The 14,854-nt window shown below is 42.1% G+C and overlaps 2 protein-coding genes across 6 annotated transcripts in view; one reads left to right on the forward strand and one right to left on the reverse strand.

Moving 5' to 3' along the window:
- Nucleotides 1-270: 270 nt before the first annotated feature.
- Nucleotides 271-8,042, forward strand: slc6a1l (solute carrier family 6 member 1, like). The gene is given in 16 exon segments (XM_081723178.1): nt 271-484; nt 1,800-1,889; nt 2,349-2,449; nt 3,354-3,463; nt 4,076-4,122; nt 4,125-4,186; nt 4,568-4,699; nt 5,095-5,197; nt 5,383-5,414; nt 5,417-5,526; nt 5,918-6,032; nt 6,400-6,456; nt 6,458-6,532; nt 6,924-7,016; nt 7,258-7,425; nt 8,025-8,042. Coding segments are annotated over 16 exon segments (1,527 nt in total).
- A 1,970-nt stretch (nt 8,043-10,012) lies between these two features.
- iqsec3a (IQ motif and Sec7 domain ArfGEF 3a) overlaps nt 10,013-14,854 on the reverse strand; it is an 83,988-nt gene continuing 79,146 nt past the window's right edge. For 4 of the 5 annotated variants that reach the window (XM_035528639.2, XM_081723758.1, XM_081723756.1 and 1 more), the window contains one exon: nt 10,013-13,914. In XM_035528639.2, coding sequence (XP_035384532.1) covers nt 13,429-13,914 — 486 coding nt within the window. In that variant the 3' untranslated portion in view covers nt 10,013-13,428. The remainder of the gene's footprint in view (nt 13,915-14,854) is intronic. The other variant, XM_027020668.3, reaches the window with a different exon arrangement.

Here is a 14,854-nt window from a genome sequence, read left to right on the forward strand (position 1 = left end):
GACTCTCCGACTGAAGGCAAGACAGTTTTCTAAGTGAGTCTTGACTTTGGCCGTAGGCATCCACCCAATGCTGTCCATATTTCCTTCTCCAGCTGAATGATCTGTGCACTAATCACCAATAACCATCTGCAGAACTAGTGGCAAATATCTGCACCAGGAAGTGGACATTAATGTAGCAGGACTTTGGGTTCGGGAGTGGACCATAGTTGGACATAGCTGGACTGCGGTGTGTCCGCTGGCCCGACCATGGGGTAGACTCGCCGGAGCACGATGGACCTGAACTCACCCTCAGAGGTCAAGCAGATTGTACCATTCGAGGGGCTGAACAACAGCCTGACTGTTCATGCTGAAGAGAAGGGGCAAGAGCTTTCTGATCGGGGAAACTGGAAGGGCAAGTTCGACTTTCTGCTGTCCTGCATCGGATACGCCACTTACCTGGGACATATCTGGAGGTTACCCTATCTGTGTGGGAAGAGTGGTAATGGTAAGAAGCAGCAGAACAGGGGAAATTTCCTTATATGTTAATCACTGAAAAGATCTTTGTGGATTACTCTAGGATAATAATTCTCATCCCCGCTCTTAGGGGCTCACAGATGGTCCAATTTTCTTTTGCCCTCATCTAATTTAAGCACATCTGAACCAAACAAGAACACTAAATACCTGCTAAAGAAACAGCTAGGAGTAAGGATGGAGCAAAAATGGGTAGTGTCAGTGGTCCCTGAGGACTGGGGTGGAAAACAACACATCTAAGATTGACATGCTATTCAGTACCAGAGCTGCTGTCCCTCTCCAATGCACAGTTTACGATTTCCCCTGGTTTTGGAACATTATCTGAACGAATTGAACCATTCAAGCTAAATGATGAGGCGTTTTGCAGAAGATTCAAGTGCAGGAGTAGGAAACATTTAACTAAACACCACTCGAATCATGAGCCTATTCGACTTACTGCACATTAATTGTAACCATTACTAAAGATACACCTCCACCTATGCCAGCTAAGCAGCAAGGAGGAAGTTCTATGTGAGTGAAATTGACTGTTCGGTTCAGGCCCATTTAGGTCAGGGAATAGCTGATTAAGAATTGATCTAGTGTCAGGGATCTCTCCCTGATAGGACAGGCATCCTACACATGCCCTACTCCTCCATTAGACATGCTGCCATTTGACTACTGCAGAGGCCTGGGTCCTTAAAATAGCTATAATGGCAGATGGAGTTCTTTTGAGCTGCGAGTCTGTAAATCACTACTGACTAGTTTTAATGACTTATTCCCTGTGATCTTTCAATCATATTCACCATTTAATGAGGGCATTTAGCAGGTAAAGTGCATTTCGCACATTAGATTCACTCACATTACACAGAAATGTATATAAATGTTATTACTTGTTGAGGTACATAAAAAAAAAGTGAAGTGAAAATTATGCTTGCTGAAATACTGTAACAGTTCTACATGGGAATGCACATAGATAGCAATACATAAAAAAAATCACTAAATAGGAAAACCAAAAGTTCACTGTAGATAAAATGAAAGAGCCTTAGGTTATCCAGTCCATTAAGAAAACTTCTGTTACTCTCTGTGATCGTTTAAGCGTTCTAAAAGCACTGCAATATGGGAAATGCTGCACTTTTTAATCTCTCTTGAGTACATTCTGGAATTTGGCTTTTCTGATAATACAGTCAATAATATACATGGTGAATCAGCCATGTTACACATAGCACTGATAGGCACATCTAACCAGAGAGCAGGTATGAGACATGAATTATGGAAGGCTGTTTCAAAGATACCTTTGACTTTCACACTAGTGCTTATTGGGGTGCTGCTGGAAACTGCCTTGGGACAGTACACCTCAGTAAGAGGCTTAGGGGTATGGAAACCTATACCAATGATGAAAGGTGGGAAATACAGCCAAAGCCCTCCAATTTCCTTGTACATTTGTGGCATTATCCAAAGCAATTTACAATTATGAGTGAGTACAACTTGAGCAAGTGAGGTTTAAGGGCCTTGCTCAGAGGCCCAAGCATGGCAAGGGTAGGGCTTGAACCAGAAACCTTCAAATTAAGTCAAGTACCTTAACCACTGAGCTACCACTACCCCACTCATGCTGCACTTCCCAAACACACACCCACAATTTGTACCAAATTGTATAATAAGTTCATATAAAAAGTTACAGATGGTTCTGGTTAGGTCTGGTGTTGCTTTTATATCTTCTTTTAAAACTTTATATGAACTCCTGCGACCACATTTGACCACTTGACATTGAACACCTCTCTCTTGGTCACTCTCTCTCGCTCTCTCTCTTGCTCTCTCGCTCTCGCTCTCCCTCTCTCTCTCTCTCTCTCTCTGTCTGCCAGGTGTGGGTCGGGCTGCTGCGATTTTGTCCTTCTGGTTCAACATTTATTACATCATCATCATTGCCTGGGCACTCTGTTACCTGTTTAGCTCCTTCAGACCAGTATGTCCCACCTCACCCTCAGACTAGTACCTGTCAGGTCCATCATGCCTGCCTCTTTAATTCAGTGGCACATTTATTGTTCCAGCCTTTATTCACTTAAATGCATTATGAAATTAGCTAACTATACATCACTCATCCCCCCAATTCACTCATTCAGACACCAGTGAGATGGAATTCAATGACTGCAACTGTGCCATGAGCAAACATATGAGATATAGGTTTTACCACTTAAAATTCCATCTATTCCATCTTCTTCTTTTGGAGCACAATGTTCTGTTTTTGCTGTTCCGAAAGAAGGGTTATTTCTCCAGCTCTGGCAACCTCTGCTTCTTTTAATACATTCCTCCTATGCTTGTTTCACGCTTTTGCCCTCCGCGTCCCTGCCCCCTTGGCCAAACTCTTTGTGGACCCTTCTCCACTCTGGCGTGCACTTTAAAAGTCAGTGGAGAAATTAGAACCATCTAGTTTTTTTTCCTTTCTGGGCAGAGTGGCCTACACTGAGAGGGCTCTCTGTGTTTAATGGGATTTAAAAACTTTCTCCTCACCCTGACACACTGAAGCAGACTGCTAAACAAGCTTCATATAGCACTTGGGTGGACGGAGTCTGTTTTTTTATCGCTCTTTGATTTATTTGTTTTTGTTCTGTGTAATAGTAGTAGTATTGTGAAAGGCACTTGAAATATATTTCTATTATTCTATTATTCTACTATTATTAACATGCCTGGCATCCACTCATCAAGCAGATAGCTTCAAGAGCTACTCCAGAAGCCAAATTATGTTTGTAGTGGCATGCAAAACTCTTGAATCGGTAATGTTTCTTGGCTGGAGAACTGCTGATCTATCCATTGGTCTGTCAGCCCATCCATCTACCTGTCCTGATATCACCCTCTCCATCTCTCAACAGAAGCTGCCACAGCAAAGCTGCAACAAACCTAGGAATACTGATAGATATTTTTACATATATAGCCTGACAGACACCACTAACCTGAACAGCGTTGTCATGGAGTTCTGGGAGTATGGGAAGCCTGATCGATCTTATCATAACCAGCTTATGTTATCAGTTTACCACAGGCATCGATGAGGCCTCTGTGCAGAAATCTTTTTGCTCTAATCTAGTATAACTACAAAGTTAACTAGTTGATTAACCTTATCCTTAACTAGTTAATGAGGCTTGACACAGTGCCCAGCTCAGGAGGACCATAGCAGTGCTGAGCTTAACACTTTTTCTAATTTCAGACACGTGAAGCAACTCATCAGCTACTTGTGAAACTTTAATTAATTGGAAGGGGTATATTAGAGCACGGTGAACATGCTGCCTGTGGTGGTGTGACGCCCCTACGGGTAAACATAAGTTCAAGTTCAAAAACCAAAAACCCTACCATGATTGTTTATTACCCAGTTGATTTCCCTAATTAATTCTGTCCGCTGGCTTGAAATAATTAGCAAGTCCAGGTGGTTGGAACAAAATCCTGGAAAGGATTTTTACTTTACTTCTTAGCCTGAACTATACGTGTGTGTGTGTGTGTGTGTGTGTGTGTGTGTGTGTGTGTGTGTGTGTGTGTGTGTGTGTGCCTGTGTGTATGTGTGTGTGTGTGTGCCTGTGTGTGCCTTTGTTTACCTCTCCAGGAGGAACATGCACCAGTTGACCGGCGGTCTGGAGGAGGCTGTTGGCTGGGACTCTTGCCCTGGATCCTGTTCTACCTCACTATCTGGAAAGGTGTGGAGTGGAGTGGAAAGGTAGTACTGCCAGGGCATGTTTCCTGCATCACATGCCACCTACAGAACGTACAGAAGCCTGTGCCCTCATGGTTTTCCTGTAAAAAATGTGATCGGTCCCAACGTTCGGCAGTGCATGTATCTTGTATCTCTGTCTTATTGCTGTCAGAGGATCACTGGGTTTTAATGTGAATTACATATGTGGATAATACTCTCCAGTGGCTCACAGCCTTGATAGACATTACCAATTAAACACAATCATTAGCTTATAATGCACAAACCATAATCCAGCAGTATCCGAAACAAGTCACCATGAAACCCCAGCCATCGGAAAACATCTGAGCCGTGCTTTTTGCCAAATGGACTCTCTCCATCCCCCTCGTCATTGTTGTCCCCCTCCAGGTGGTGTATTTCTCTGCCACTTATCCATATTTCATGCTCTTCATCCTGCTCTTCGCTCTCCCCGGGGCTAGGGATGGCATCCTCTGCTATACCACTCCTGACTTCAACAAGCTTTTCAAAATCTAAGGTAGAGCTCGCTTCAGAGGCAGGCACGGAGAGTCCCACTTTCTCTGTAGTGCACAATGTTCTGAAATATAGTCTGCAACGTGAAAACATAATAGCAGGTGGCTTACAAGGCCAACAGACCCTCCAGCACTCCACCTTGCAGTGTGCCCATGAAATCTACTTCAGGAGAAACTTTCTAAACAAATGTTGCTGCTACACTTCTAAGCAGATACTTCTAACCACGTCTATAATATATACATGACAGGCATAAACCTGTTGAATCCTTAAACATTCATCCTGCACACCTTTGCCGTTAAGGTGATGGAAATAAGTGAAATGAAGACTCACCCATCCTGCTAAGATGAGACCTGACGCTGAGACTGCTCAAACTCAAAGAGTTATTTGCTCCTTGTCTGGTTTAGGTGTGGCTGGACGCTGCTACTCAGATCTTCTTCTCTTATGGTCTGGGTTTGGGTTCTGTCTGTGCTCTGGGGAGCTTCAATGCCTTCAATAACAATGTCAACAGGTAGGTCTAGTCTAACTCTACTAAATGGATAGTGAAATTAGTGCCATCCTGCCAATGTGAAAAAGATTTATTAGGAAAGGCTTATTTTCCCTACCACCCTGCTAAGCAGTTAAACTACATACATGAAATCATGAGGTGACCCCTGACCTGTATGTTAACCTTGGGCATTCTCCTCTGTGTTGTGGGGATGCCATCACGGTGTGCTGCATAAACTCAGTATGTTCACCACTATGTTTGCTGGCATTGTCATTTTCTCCATTGTAGGATTCATGTCCCACACCACCACCAAAAAAAAAATAAAAAAATCTATTCAGGAACTAGCTGCCTCAGCTACACATGCAACCATGCACTGAAGCACACAAACACACATGTACACACCCACATGCACACACACGCACTTATACCATTTAGCTGATGCTAGTATCCAGAGTAATGAGTGCTTTGTTTTCTCTATGGAAGAAAAATGCATACATACACACACGCACACACACACACACACACACACACACACACACACACACACACACACACACACACACACACACACACACACACACACATTTAGGATTTAAAAAATGGAGTTACAATAGAAGCTTGGTATTAAGATCAATTAATGTGGAGAATGGTTGCTTTGTTCCAGAGCTTTGAGCTTTGGTTGGGAGTGTGATACACTGACATCACAGAGCTGGGAGTGTACAGGGTGTGTGATTCTACACTCTGGGTCCGGGACTGGTATGTCTGGTGTACCCTCAGGCGGCCACTCAGATTCCCCTGTCCTTCCTCTGGGCCATTTTATTCTTCCCCATGATTTTGATGCTAGGACTGGATAGCCAGGTACTATATTAGCCCCCCCCCCCCCCACACACACACACAAATACATACATGCATAAGCCCACACATAGATACACACACAAATATAGGGATGGGGGGGTGACTGTGCTGTTATCTGGTTCTATCCAGTACCACACACACACACACACACACACACACACACACACACACACACACACACACAGGTGCTACACCTCTAAAATGCTAAAATGCATATTTTAAATAAATTCCCAGAAGTGTGACATTCTACAATTTTGTTTCATCTAGTTTGACAGCTTAAGCATACTGCAAAAATAACCATTCTGGAGACCCTAGTATATCTAAGTATGGGCATGGCAACATGGTTTTATGACTATAATTTCCGTCACAGTTCTGTGCTGTGAAAGGTTTGGTCACAGCTCTGATAGATGAGCACCCCACCCTCCTAGAGGAAGAGAAAGAAGGAATTCATCCTTGTCATCTGCATTATAGCCTTCATCATTCTCTTGTCCCATTTCACACAGGTAAAGCCCACTCCTACGGAATTTTGTGTTTTCCATTCCAATATAACTGCCTGAACTGCAGTTTTTCTCTGCGATTAAAGGTGTGTGTGTGTGTGTGTGTGTGTGTGTGTGTGTGTGTGTGTGTTCGTTCTAAACTGGCTCAGGAGTTTAGATTCAACTGTCTGCAACATTTGAACTCAAACCAAAACATTTATACTCAAAATTGCTGGCTTACGAAGAGCACAAAAGTTTATTTACCAAATGATCAGCAGGGTTTACAGACTTCAAGAAAAATTTCTTGACACCCCTCATTAATTTTAAAGATAGCACGCATCATCTTCATAGCAGATTACCTTTATTTAACAGGGTTTCTCTCTTCCTCTCAGACTCTCATCTTTCTTCTCTCCTATAGAGGTTCTATAACAATGTTGATGAGATGATCGGCTATCGAGCCCGTTGCTGGTGGAAGCCCTGCTGCCTTTATTTCACCCTACTAATCTGCCTGGTATGGAAAATCCTTTCTGCTCATAAAAACACCAGAGATCCCTGTGACAGAAGCCATAAGCAAAGCTCCCCAGTGAGGGCCACGTCCTTATTTGACCCATCATTCACTCTCCCACTCTGCTTCTCTGCACCATCCTGCCATTCATTGATCCATCGATCGACCCACGCATTAATCAACTTATTGATCCAGCTGGAGACTGATGGCTGATGGCCAGGCTGTGTCCCATGTTTTCTGTGTGAAGGGAGTCTTCACTTTCAAAGCTATCGATGTGACCCCACTGACCCCGGGCAGCTATGTGTACCCAGAGTGGGGGCAGGGTGTCGGCTGGATTATGCTGCTCTCCTCCATGGTGCTCATTCCTGGGTACTTCGTCTACGGGTTCTTCAGCACTAAGGGCAACATTCGCCAGGTAAGGCTTTTTTCACTGGCTTTTTTAAACCTGTCTTTCACAGCTGAAAGCCACTCAGATATCTCCCCCCCCCCCATTTAAATGTACATGTACAGCATTTGGTAGGTGACCTTTTTAAGTGCATATCTAAGTGCTCAGTCACTCAGTGAAGAGGTCAGTCTTCATTTGAATATAGCCAGTGTCACATATTTTTGTGGTTCTCGCTCACTTTTTCTTTTTCTAATTTTTATTCTAAATATTTCCTTCAGGACTTGCTGGTTCTATGTCTAAGACCGTAAAAATACATGTTTTGTATCAGTTTTAAAACAGCACTTATACTAAACACAGTATTAATGGCTGTTTCCAACTGTTTACACTGGCATATAATGACCACGCCCTCCGAGGTGATCCAGCCTGGAAGGAACAAAGACAAAGATTCTGTCTGACATCACTTCCTTGAGTACAGAGAAGGGCGTTCAGGAAACAGAGCACTGAAAAGAAGCACCCTGGCCAATGACTTAAGACCGGTATTCCTTCCTAATTCTTACCTGCTGTCAGCTGGAGAGCATTTCTAAAAGACTGAACTGCAACCTCAGCCCACATGTTCGTATTTCTTTTAGTGTGAGAACTTTGTGTGACTCAGGCATGGCCTACACTGAGAGGACTTTATTGCAAAACCGAATGTGAATTTGAATGTCAAACCAATTTCTCTGCCTATGAACGTGCAGAGAAAGTACAGAGAAAAATACTTTTTTCAAGCTTTCACCTTTTCCTTCAGCACATAATGGATGATGATTTTGTGGTTCTGTGTAGCATTCGAGAAGACTAAACTCCCTATATATAATTATACACAATTCAAGGCATTTTCACAGACTTCATAACAGTTTTCACAGGCACATAAAACACACAGGCATAAAATACCATGAATGTGACAAATTAATTAATGGGTGAAAATCGTGCTTTTTTTGAGAGAGCTTTTTTTTCTGAGACAAACATATATGTAAAGTGGAATGAAAACGTATTAGGCCATCCAAAAATAAAAATAAAAATATGTTTAAAACAGTTTATCAGTAGTATGCAGAACATGTTTTATTAGCTCCAGAAAGAAATGTGGAATGCTTCTTCTCTTAACTTTAGCTGTGTTTTGTTCTTTTCTCTATGATCCCACACAGCATCAGCTCGGTGGAGCACAGGGCCCTGTTCTACTTGGCCTGCACATGTACAGATGTGTCAGTTCATTATGTTTCATCATCATGCTGAAAGAGAGAAGAGGTTTGGGGAAAAGGTGTTCGACCCACATCGAGTCATCTTAATATATATATATATATATATATATATATATATATATATATATATATATATATATATATATATATATATATATATATATATATAATGAGTAAATGCAGTGTACTGTAGCAAGAGCTGTAGAAAGAGTCAAAATTGTAGTAAAGTACACAGAGTTTCCAGAGAAACAGAACTTTTCGGACAGAGGTCCTTCATCAGCTGTATAACCAAAGTGCGAAGCACCTCTGAAGGACATTTATCTGAAATGCTCTGTTTCTCTGGAAACTCTGTGCACTTTACTATAATTTTGAACATCTCTACAGCTCTTAAAGTACATGTGTACAATTTATATTTTATAAATTGTAAAATAGAAGTTAACTAAGATATGTATTTCGGAATTTCAGAGATTGTAAAGATTGTGATGCCTAATGGCATATTCCATAGTTACTTTTGTTTATACTACAGATTTATAGTTTATTTATATTTGATTTTTCAATTAGGATTTCCTCAATAAATTGCTATACAAAGTTATCTTGATGTCTAGAGGAATTGTTCAAGTGTTCAAGTTAACCAAATTATTCAACTGAAAAAAAAAAGTTTGATTATTGTTTGATTAATGATAGAACAGCTGTGCCTTATTTTAGTATTCTTCATTTTATCTATAAAGAAACTTGTTTGAAAAGCCTTATATCTGATTCAAAAGGCAAGTGTTTTGATGTCACTATCAAAAAAGTGTTTTGCACAATTTTCTTTTATATGCATACTACTGTATGCAATATAGATGTGTTTAATTAACCATTTCTGGATATAAAATAATCACCTCTGACAACATAATGAATTTATTTTACTGATATGTAAATTTAGTATAGTAATACCAGTTTAATCTACACAAATTTAATAATAAAAATGCCTGAGCCTTTTTACATATTTAATATTGTAATATTACACGAAAAGAAAGTTTTTGTTTAATTCATTTCCTTTATGTCATTATTTGTCTCTCAGAAAGTGGGGTTTTTTTTTGTTCGTTTTCTTCCCCATCTTTATGTGAGCTTATGCTAGTAATCCACTAAGAGGCAACATCCCACCAGATGCCAAAGTCCTTGAACAGATCAGATAAACGGCCCAGTGACAGGATCAGATTCCTTTGTGATGTCAGAGACCTTTCCCCGTAATGCAGCCTAGCCAGACACCGTGACCGCTCGCCGCTCTTAATTTAAAAGGCTTCTGTGCCTGTCAGCTTCGGCCCTCCGGATTTGCACTCTAATCGGAGTTGTTCGGGGGCACTCTGGTTATGGCGTCTACAAGCTGAAACACGAGAGAGTTCAGAGCAGATATAGTTTACCTTTATTTATAAGCCTGATGGACACAGACATTTAGGTAGTCTTGTTAAAGAGATCATGTTAAACAGTCCCATGAGTTACTGCAGTTATTCATGGTTTCGCATCTCTGAGCTGAAGCAGAGCGAGCAGGTATCCCCCCCTTTTGTTAACAGCTTGATTGATTCAAACATTTAAGTAATCTTTGTAAAGTGCTAATGCAGTAGAGAATCATAACAGTCCCGAAAGAGTAGAGAATATTATTGTCTGTATAAATATTAAAGACATTATAAGAATACAACGCCATTGATCAACGGCCGTGTCTGAAATCATGTACTGGCATACTATACATTTTTTTGTATGATTGAGCAATTACTGTGTTCATGTTCCCAAAGCCCTACCTGGATGTCATACTTTGAAAGGGCTAGTGCACTGCACAGAACACTTGTCTTACTATTTCAAGGAAACTGTGGGACTTACATCAGCTCTGGCTGAATCTGTGAATTACAAATATAAGAAAACAACATGTTAGATTTTCAAATTCACTGCTTACGTATGTCACCTTAAAAAAAGCTGGTTTGGCTAATTTATATTTGAAAAGTGCCAGCTAACATTAGCGAGGTTACCTAATAAATGATCTGTCATACGAGCATCTCAAATCCTTGATATGCATTTCAGTAGTATGCAATTTAACCGCATACTTTATAGTGTTCTTAAATCGTGTGCAATTCACAGATTAGCCAGGTGCATATACTCTGACAAACAGAGCAGAGTATGTGATTTCAGACTCAGCTAATGTGTTTTTATGGAAATATCAAGTCACCACTACAATACACACACTGAAGAGGACTTGAATTACATACAGAGCATATACTGCGTACAGCTCACAACATAACCCAAAAATTAGGCAAGCTCAGGACCTGAAATGTTATATCAACACTTCAACACATATACTGAGCGGACATAAGTCGTTCAACCAAAGGGGGCAAAAAAGCACTTCTCAAGGTTAAATGTGTAGACATAAATAATTTTAATAGTGTGTTGATAGACAGAGAAGAAAGGGGGTCAAAGCAAAGAATGTGAGTGGTTGTTTTTAAGATATGCCAGAGCCCATCAATCACACCCTGTGTACCTAACTTAAGAGTCAGTACTATTTAAAGTATGGGAAGCAGAGTGCTAGCCCTTTCGACAGCAGTCAGCTGTTAGCATCTTCGCTTTTGGCTGCATACCTGACTCTTAACAAGCCTCTATTGTATAGGATGGTTGTGTCTCAGATCTCAGGCACTACACACTCACACGTGGTTCAGCCAGAGGTTTTCCCAACCTCCATTTTAACCCCCTGAGGGAATGTGTGCAGGGCTGCTAGAAAGACACTGAAAAACCAACAGCATTCACTCAATATTTCATAGACAAGAAGATTCTCGTGTTATTAAAGGAACTGGCTCAACGTTTGAGACCTCTTCTTGATCTTAATTCGAAGGTGCCATATGTCTAAAATGTAAACAAAGCAACAAAACCCTTTTAGAAGAATGTCAGGTTTGCAAGGCTGGGCTCACAACTGTAAAATATGAATTGGGAGAGTAAAGGCAAAGCTGTCCTTCACGAGTGCCAGAGGTCAGCTAAGTGGCCCAGCTACGTTGTTTACTCTGTAGAGGCAGAGTGGTGTGGTGGTGAGCAGGGACAGTTGGGATTAGTCGACCTGTTGCAGTGCAATCAGCAAGCATGGGCCAGCTAAATCGACCCTGACCACCAAGCTCCGGAGAGATTTGCTCACTCTGCCTCTCCCGACAGTGGCTTCAGCCATTACCTTATGTGGAAACGTGCTAGGAATGAGATGAGAGAGATGGGATCAGATAGGGAGCTTCAAACTGCCGCAATGTAATTATGAACAAAGCATTCTGGCTGATAAGAGAAGGGGGGGGGTTCTTAGACATATCGACATTTACCAGATCCAAATAACTTCAACTCCCTGTTCACGCTGTGAATTTGATATTTACAGACTTGGAACAAATAAAAATAAAAACAAACAAGCCATTGTTCAATTTTCAGTCCAGTTCAAACAAGAGCAAAGCAGACAAACGTTCAGGCTAAAGTGTTCCGTGCCATTGATGCGTTTTTTTTTCTAGTGCTGCTTAGTTCAGAAGCCAAACAGAAGGTTATCAGAGTTATACTAAATTGAACAAACTAACAGTGAAACTAACTGAACTGTATGTCCATTGGGAGTGACTGTTCAATATAGCTGGTGAATACTGACTAGGACGCACTGACAAGATAAATGTTGTCTGTATATCTGTCACGGAAATAGATGAAGTCTCTCCGCTGTCTGCACACACTGTTGAGCCGATATACATATGTCCAAGACAGAAGGGATAAAAAGTTCTCTTTGTAAATGCCTTCTACTTTCCAAGATGCTACATAGTGTTCAAATAGGACTTTTCGATATGACACCACCTTTAAATACCTCCTAGAATTCCTGAGCAAGAGAACAATAACCACTGTGAAGGGTAACATACAGCTGGATGTGACTGGCTCTTGGCAGTGAGTCATGATCGGTCATCATGTGTGGTTCACCAACTATACACACTTACTGGGTATGAACATGTGTCTAAAAGTCAGATAAATGGATATTTTCTGACATGTCAATCATCCACAAGGTTTAGTAAAAGTCCCCATGTAAAAGGAAAACACAAGATCGATCACACACAGAAGCAGAGGGGTCAAAAGAAACAAAATAAAAGACACAGCAGATGTGTCTCCTCTAGCCCTGGGCATCCAGAGAGTGCGACGGCTTATTGTGGAAGCTTTCTCGCTTTGGCACGTACATCATCACATCGGCGGTCCGGTGCACATACACACGACAGGAATTACAGAGAGGTAAGAAAAGACTAAAAGATGTCAGAACCGACTCGGGGACAGGCTGCTGCTGGAATTAGGCCGTGTTCTTGGACATGTTCACTTTCTTGGCTAGCTCTGAAAAAACACCAGAGAAGTCTTTCCAGTTAATACATGATACAACCTGTCAGAGTTCAAGTTGTTAAAACTACATATTTGTTTTTCAAAATACACATGAATCAAGTAAAACTTATTTTCACTTATTTGTTATTTCACATATCTGCAAAGTTGTAAAGTACATACTTTTATTTTTTAAAATAGGATAAAGTACATACTTTTATTTTAATACTTATTTTCTTTTTAAATTAATTATGTTAAATATATGGATATAGATATGTATTTTTCTTTCCTTTTTTATATCTCTCTGTATGTTTACATATATACACAGGTGATGATATGAAGGATCATGTTATGGGGTGTGTCTGTGTATATATATATATACATACATACACACACACACACACACAGACATATATATATATATATATATATATATATATATATATATATATATATATATATATCTAGCTTATACTATACTGCGAGAGCCACTAGGAGTCCTTTGGAGGGTTAAGCGTGGGTCGGGGGGGATATACTGATGTGGGTGGTTGTAGGGTGGTGGGGGCGGAGGCAACGGGGGCTGGGAGCTGTCCTTCTCCCGCCGGGATCCGCCCCCGTCCAGCGAGCGCACAGGCGTGGAGACGATGGATTGGACGAACTGCTGGTGGTGGGTGGGGCTGTGGCCAAGGAAGGCCTCCATGCGCCCGTGGCCTCCCTTGTCCAGGACAATGACCTTGACGATTTGTTTGCACTGTATGAATGCGTCCGGCTGCGTGTCACCGAGGACAGCAGCCTGGTGGGGGCAGGGGCGCGTGGGGCCTGCGCACTCCAGCGGCGGCTGGGGCTGATGGTAGAGCTCCCCCCGATGGTTAGGAAGGGTGACGCTCTCGGGGCTCCGTGGCAGCGCTGCTGCTGTGCTGAGCTGGTACCTCTGAAGCCTGTTGTGAATTGACACCTAGTTTAGAAAACAGCCAGAGACAGCATCACATGTTATAAGACTGTCCTCCTTCTCTGGCCATTAGCCCTCTGGTGAAAACACATCACAACAGACATGCTGGGCATGGGGGGTAGTGGTGCAGGGTGGAGGGGACTCGGGTGCGGAACATCTCCTTGGAGGTGGAGGTCAGAACTTATGGTCTTTTACAGGTCACAGGATTGTGGGTGTGTGCGTGCAGGTGAGGATGGACATGGTGGTTGTTAAGAGGACACTGAGGGCCCTTGTGTCTCCCTTGGTAACCACTCCAACATCACAGGGTCAGAGGGCACGAGGAACATTCATCTACATGGGGAAGGAGTGAGGTGCTAAGTGGAAGGGGTAGGAGAAGGGGCAGGTGAGGGGGGCATCTACAGAGGTCACAGGAGACACAAATGCCTTTGATTCACTTTGATAAGTCCAATCTCCCCCTCTGCGGCTACACACTTAGAAGGAGATCTGTCCTCTTCTGTCCATACTCCAAGTGTCTCCTGTCCTCACACTGGCAGCTCAAATGTCTCTATTAACGGTAAACTGAAGCCTTGCAGGCAGATCATTCCCCCATTGCGATAAACCATCGTTTCGACTGGTGGAGGCAACCGTTGGGTTGAACGGGTGACAAAGCCTCAGCCTACCCATAAGCAGGGGCAGGACGGATGAGGAGGTTTTAGGTGAGGGGAAAGAACATGTGAGAGGGTGCATGATTATCCGTGCTCTCTGCACCGGGTAGGCCAGCTCAAACTCATGGGGAATCTGGCCTGAATTCTCTATCGTTGGCTTACTGATCGACTTCAAACACTCTCTGAGAGAACTGCTGCTGTCTATAGACCATTGTAACCACTTAAACAAAGTTTCCAGTCACAAATGAACAGAATGTCTAACTGCTAGTGTCATTCTGATGTCAGCTGTGTAGCATAGTACC

The sequence above is a fragment of the Electrophorus electricus genome, chromosome 11 (assembly GCF_041902795.1).
Source record: "Electrophorus electricus isolate QZ-2024a chromosome 11, ASM4190279v1, whole genome shotgun sequence".
Classification (NCBI taxonomy): Eukaryota; Metazoa; Chordata; class Actinopteri; order Gymnotiformes; family Gymnotidae; genus Electrophorus; species Electrophorus electricus.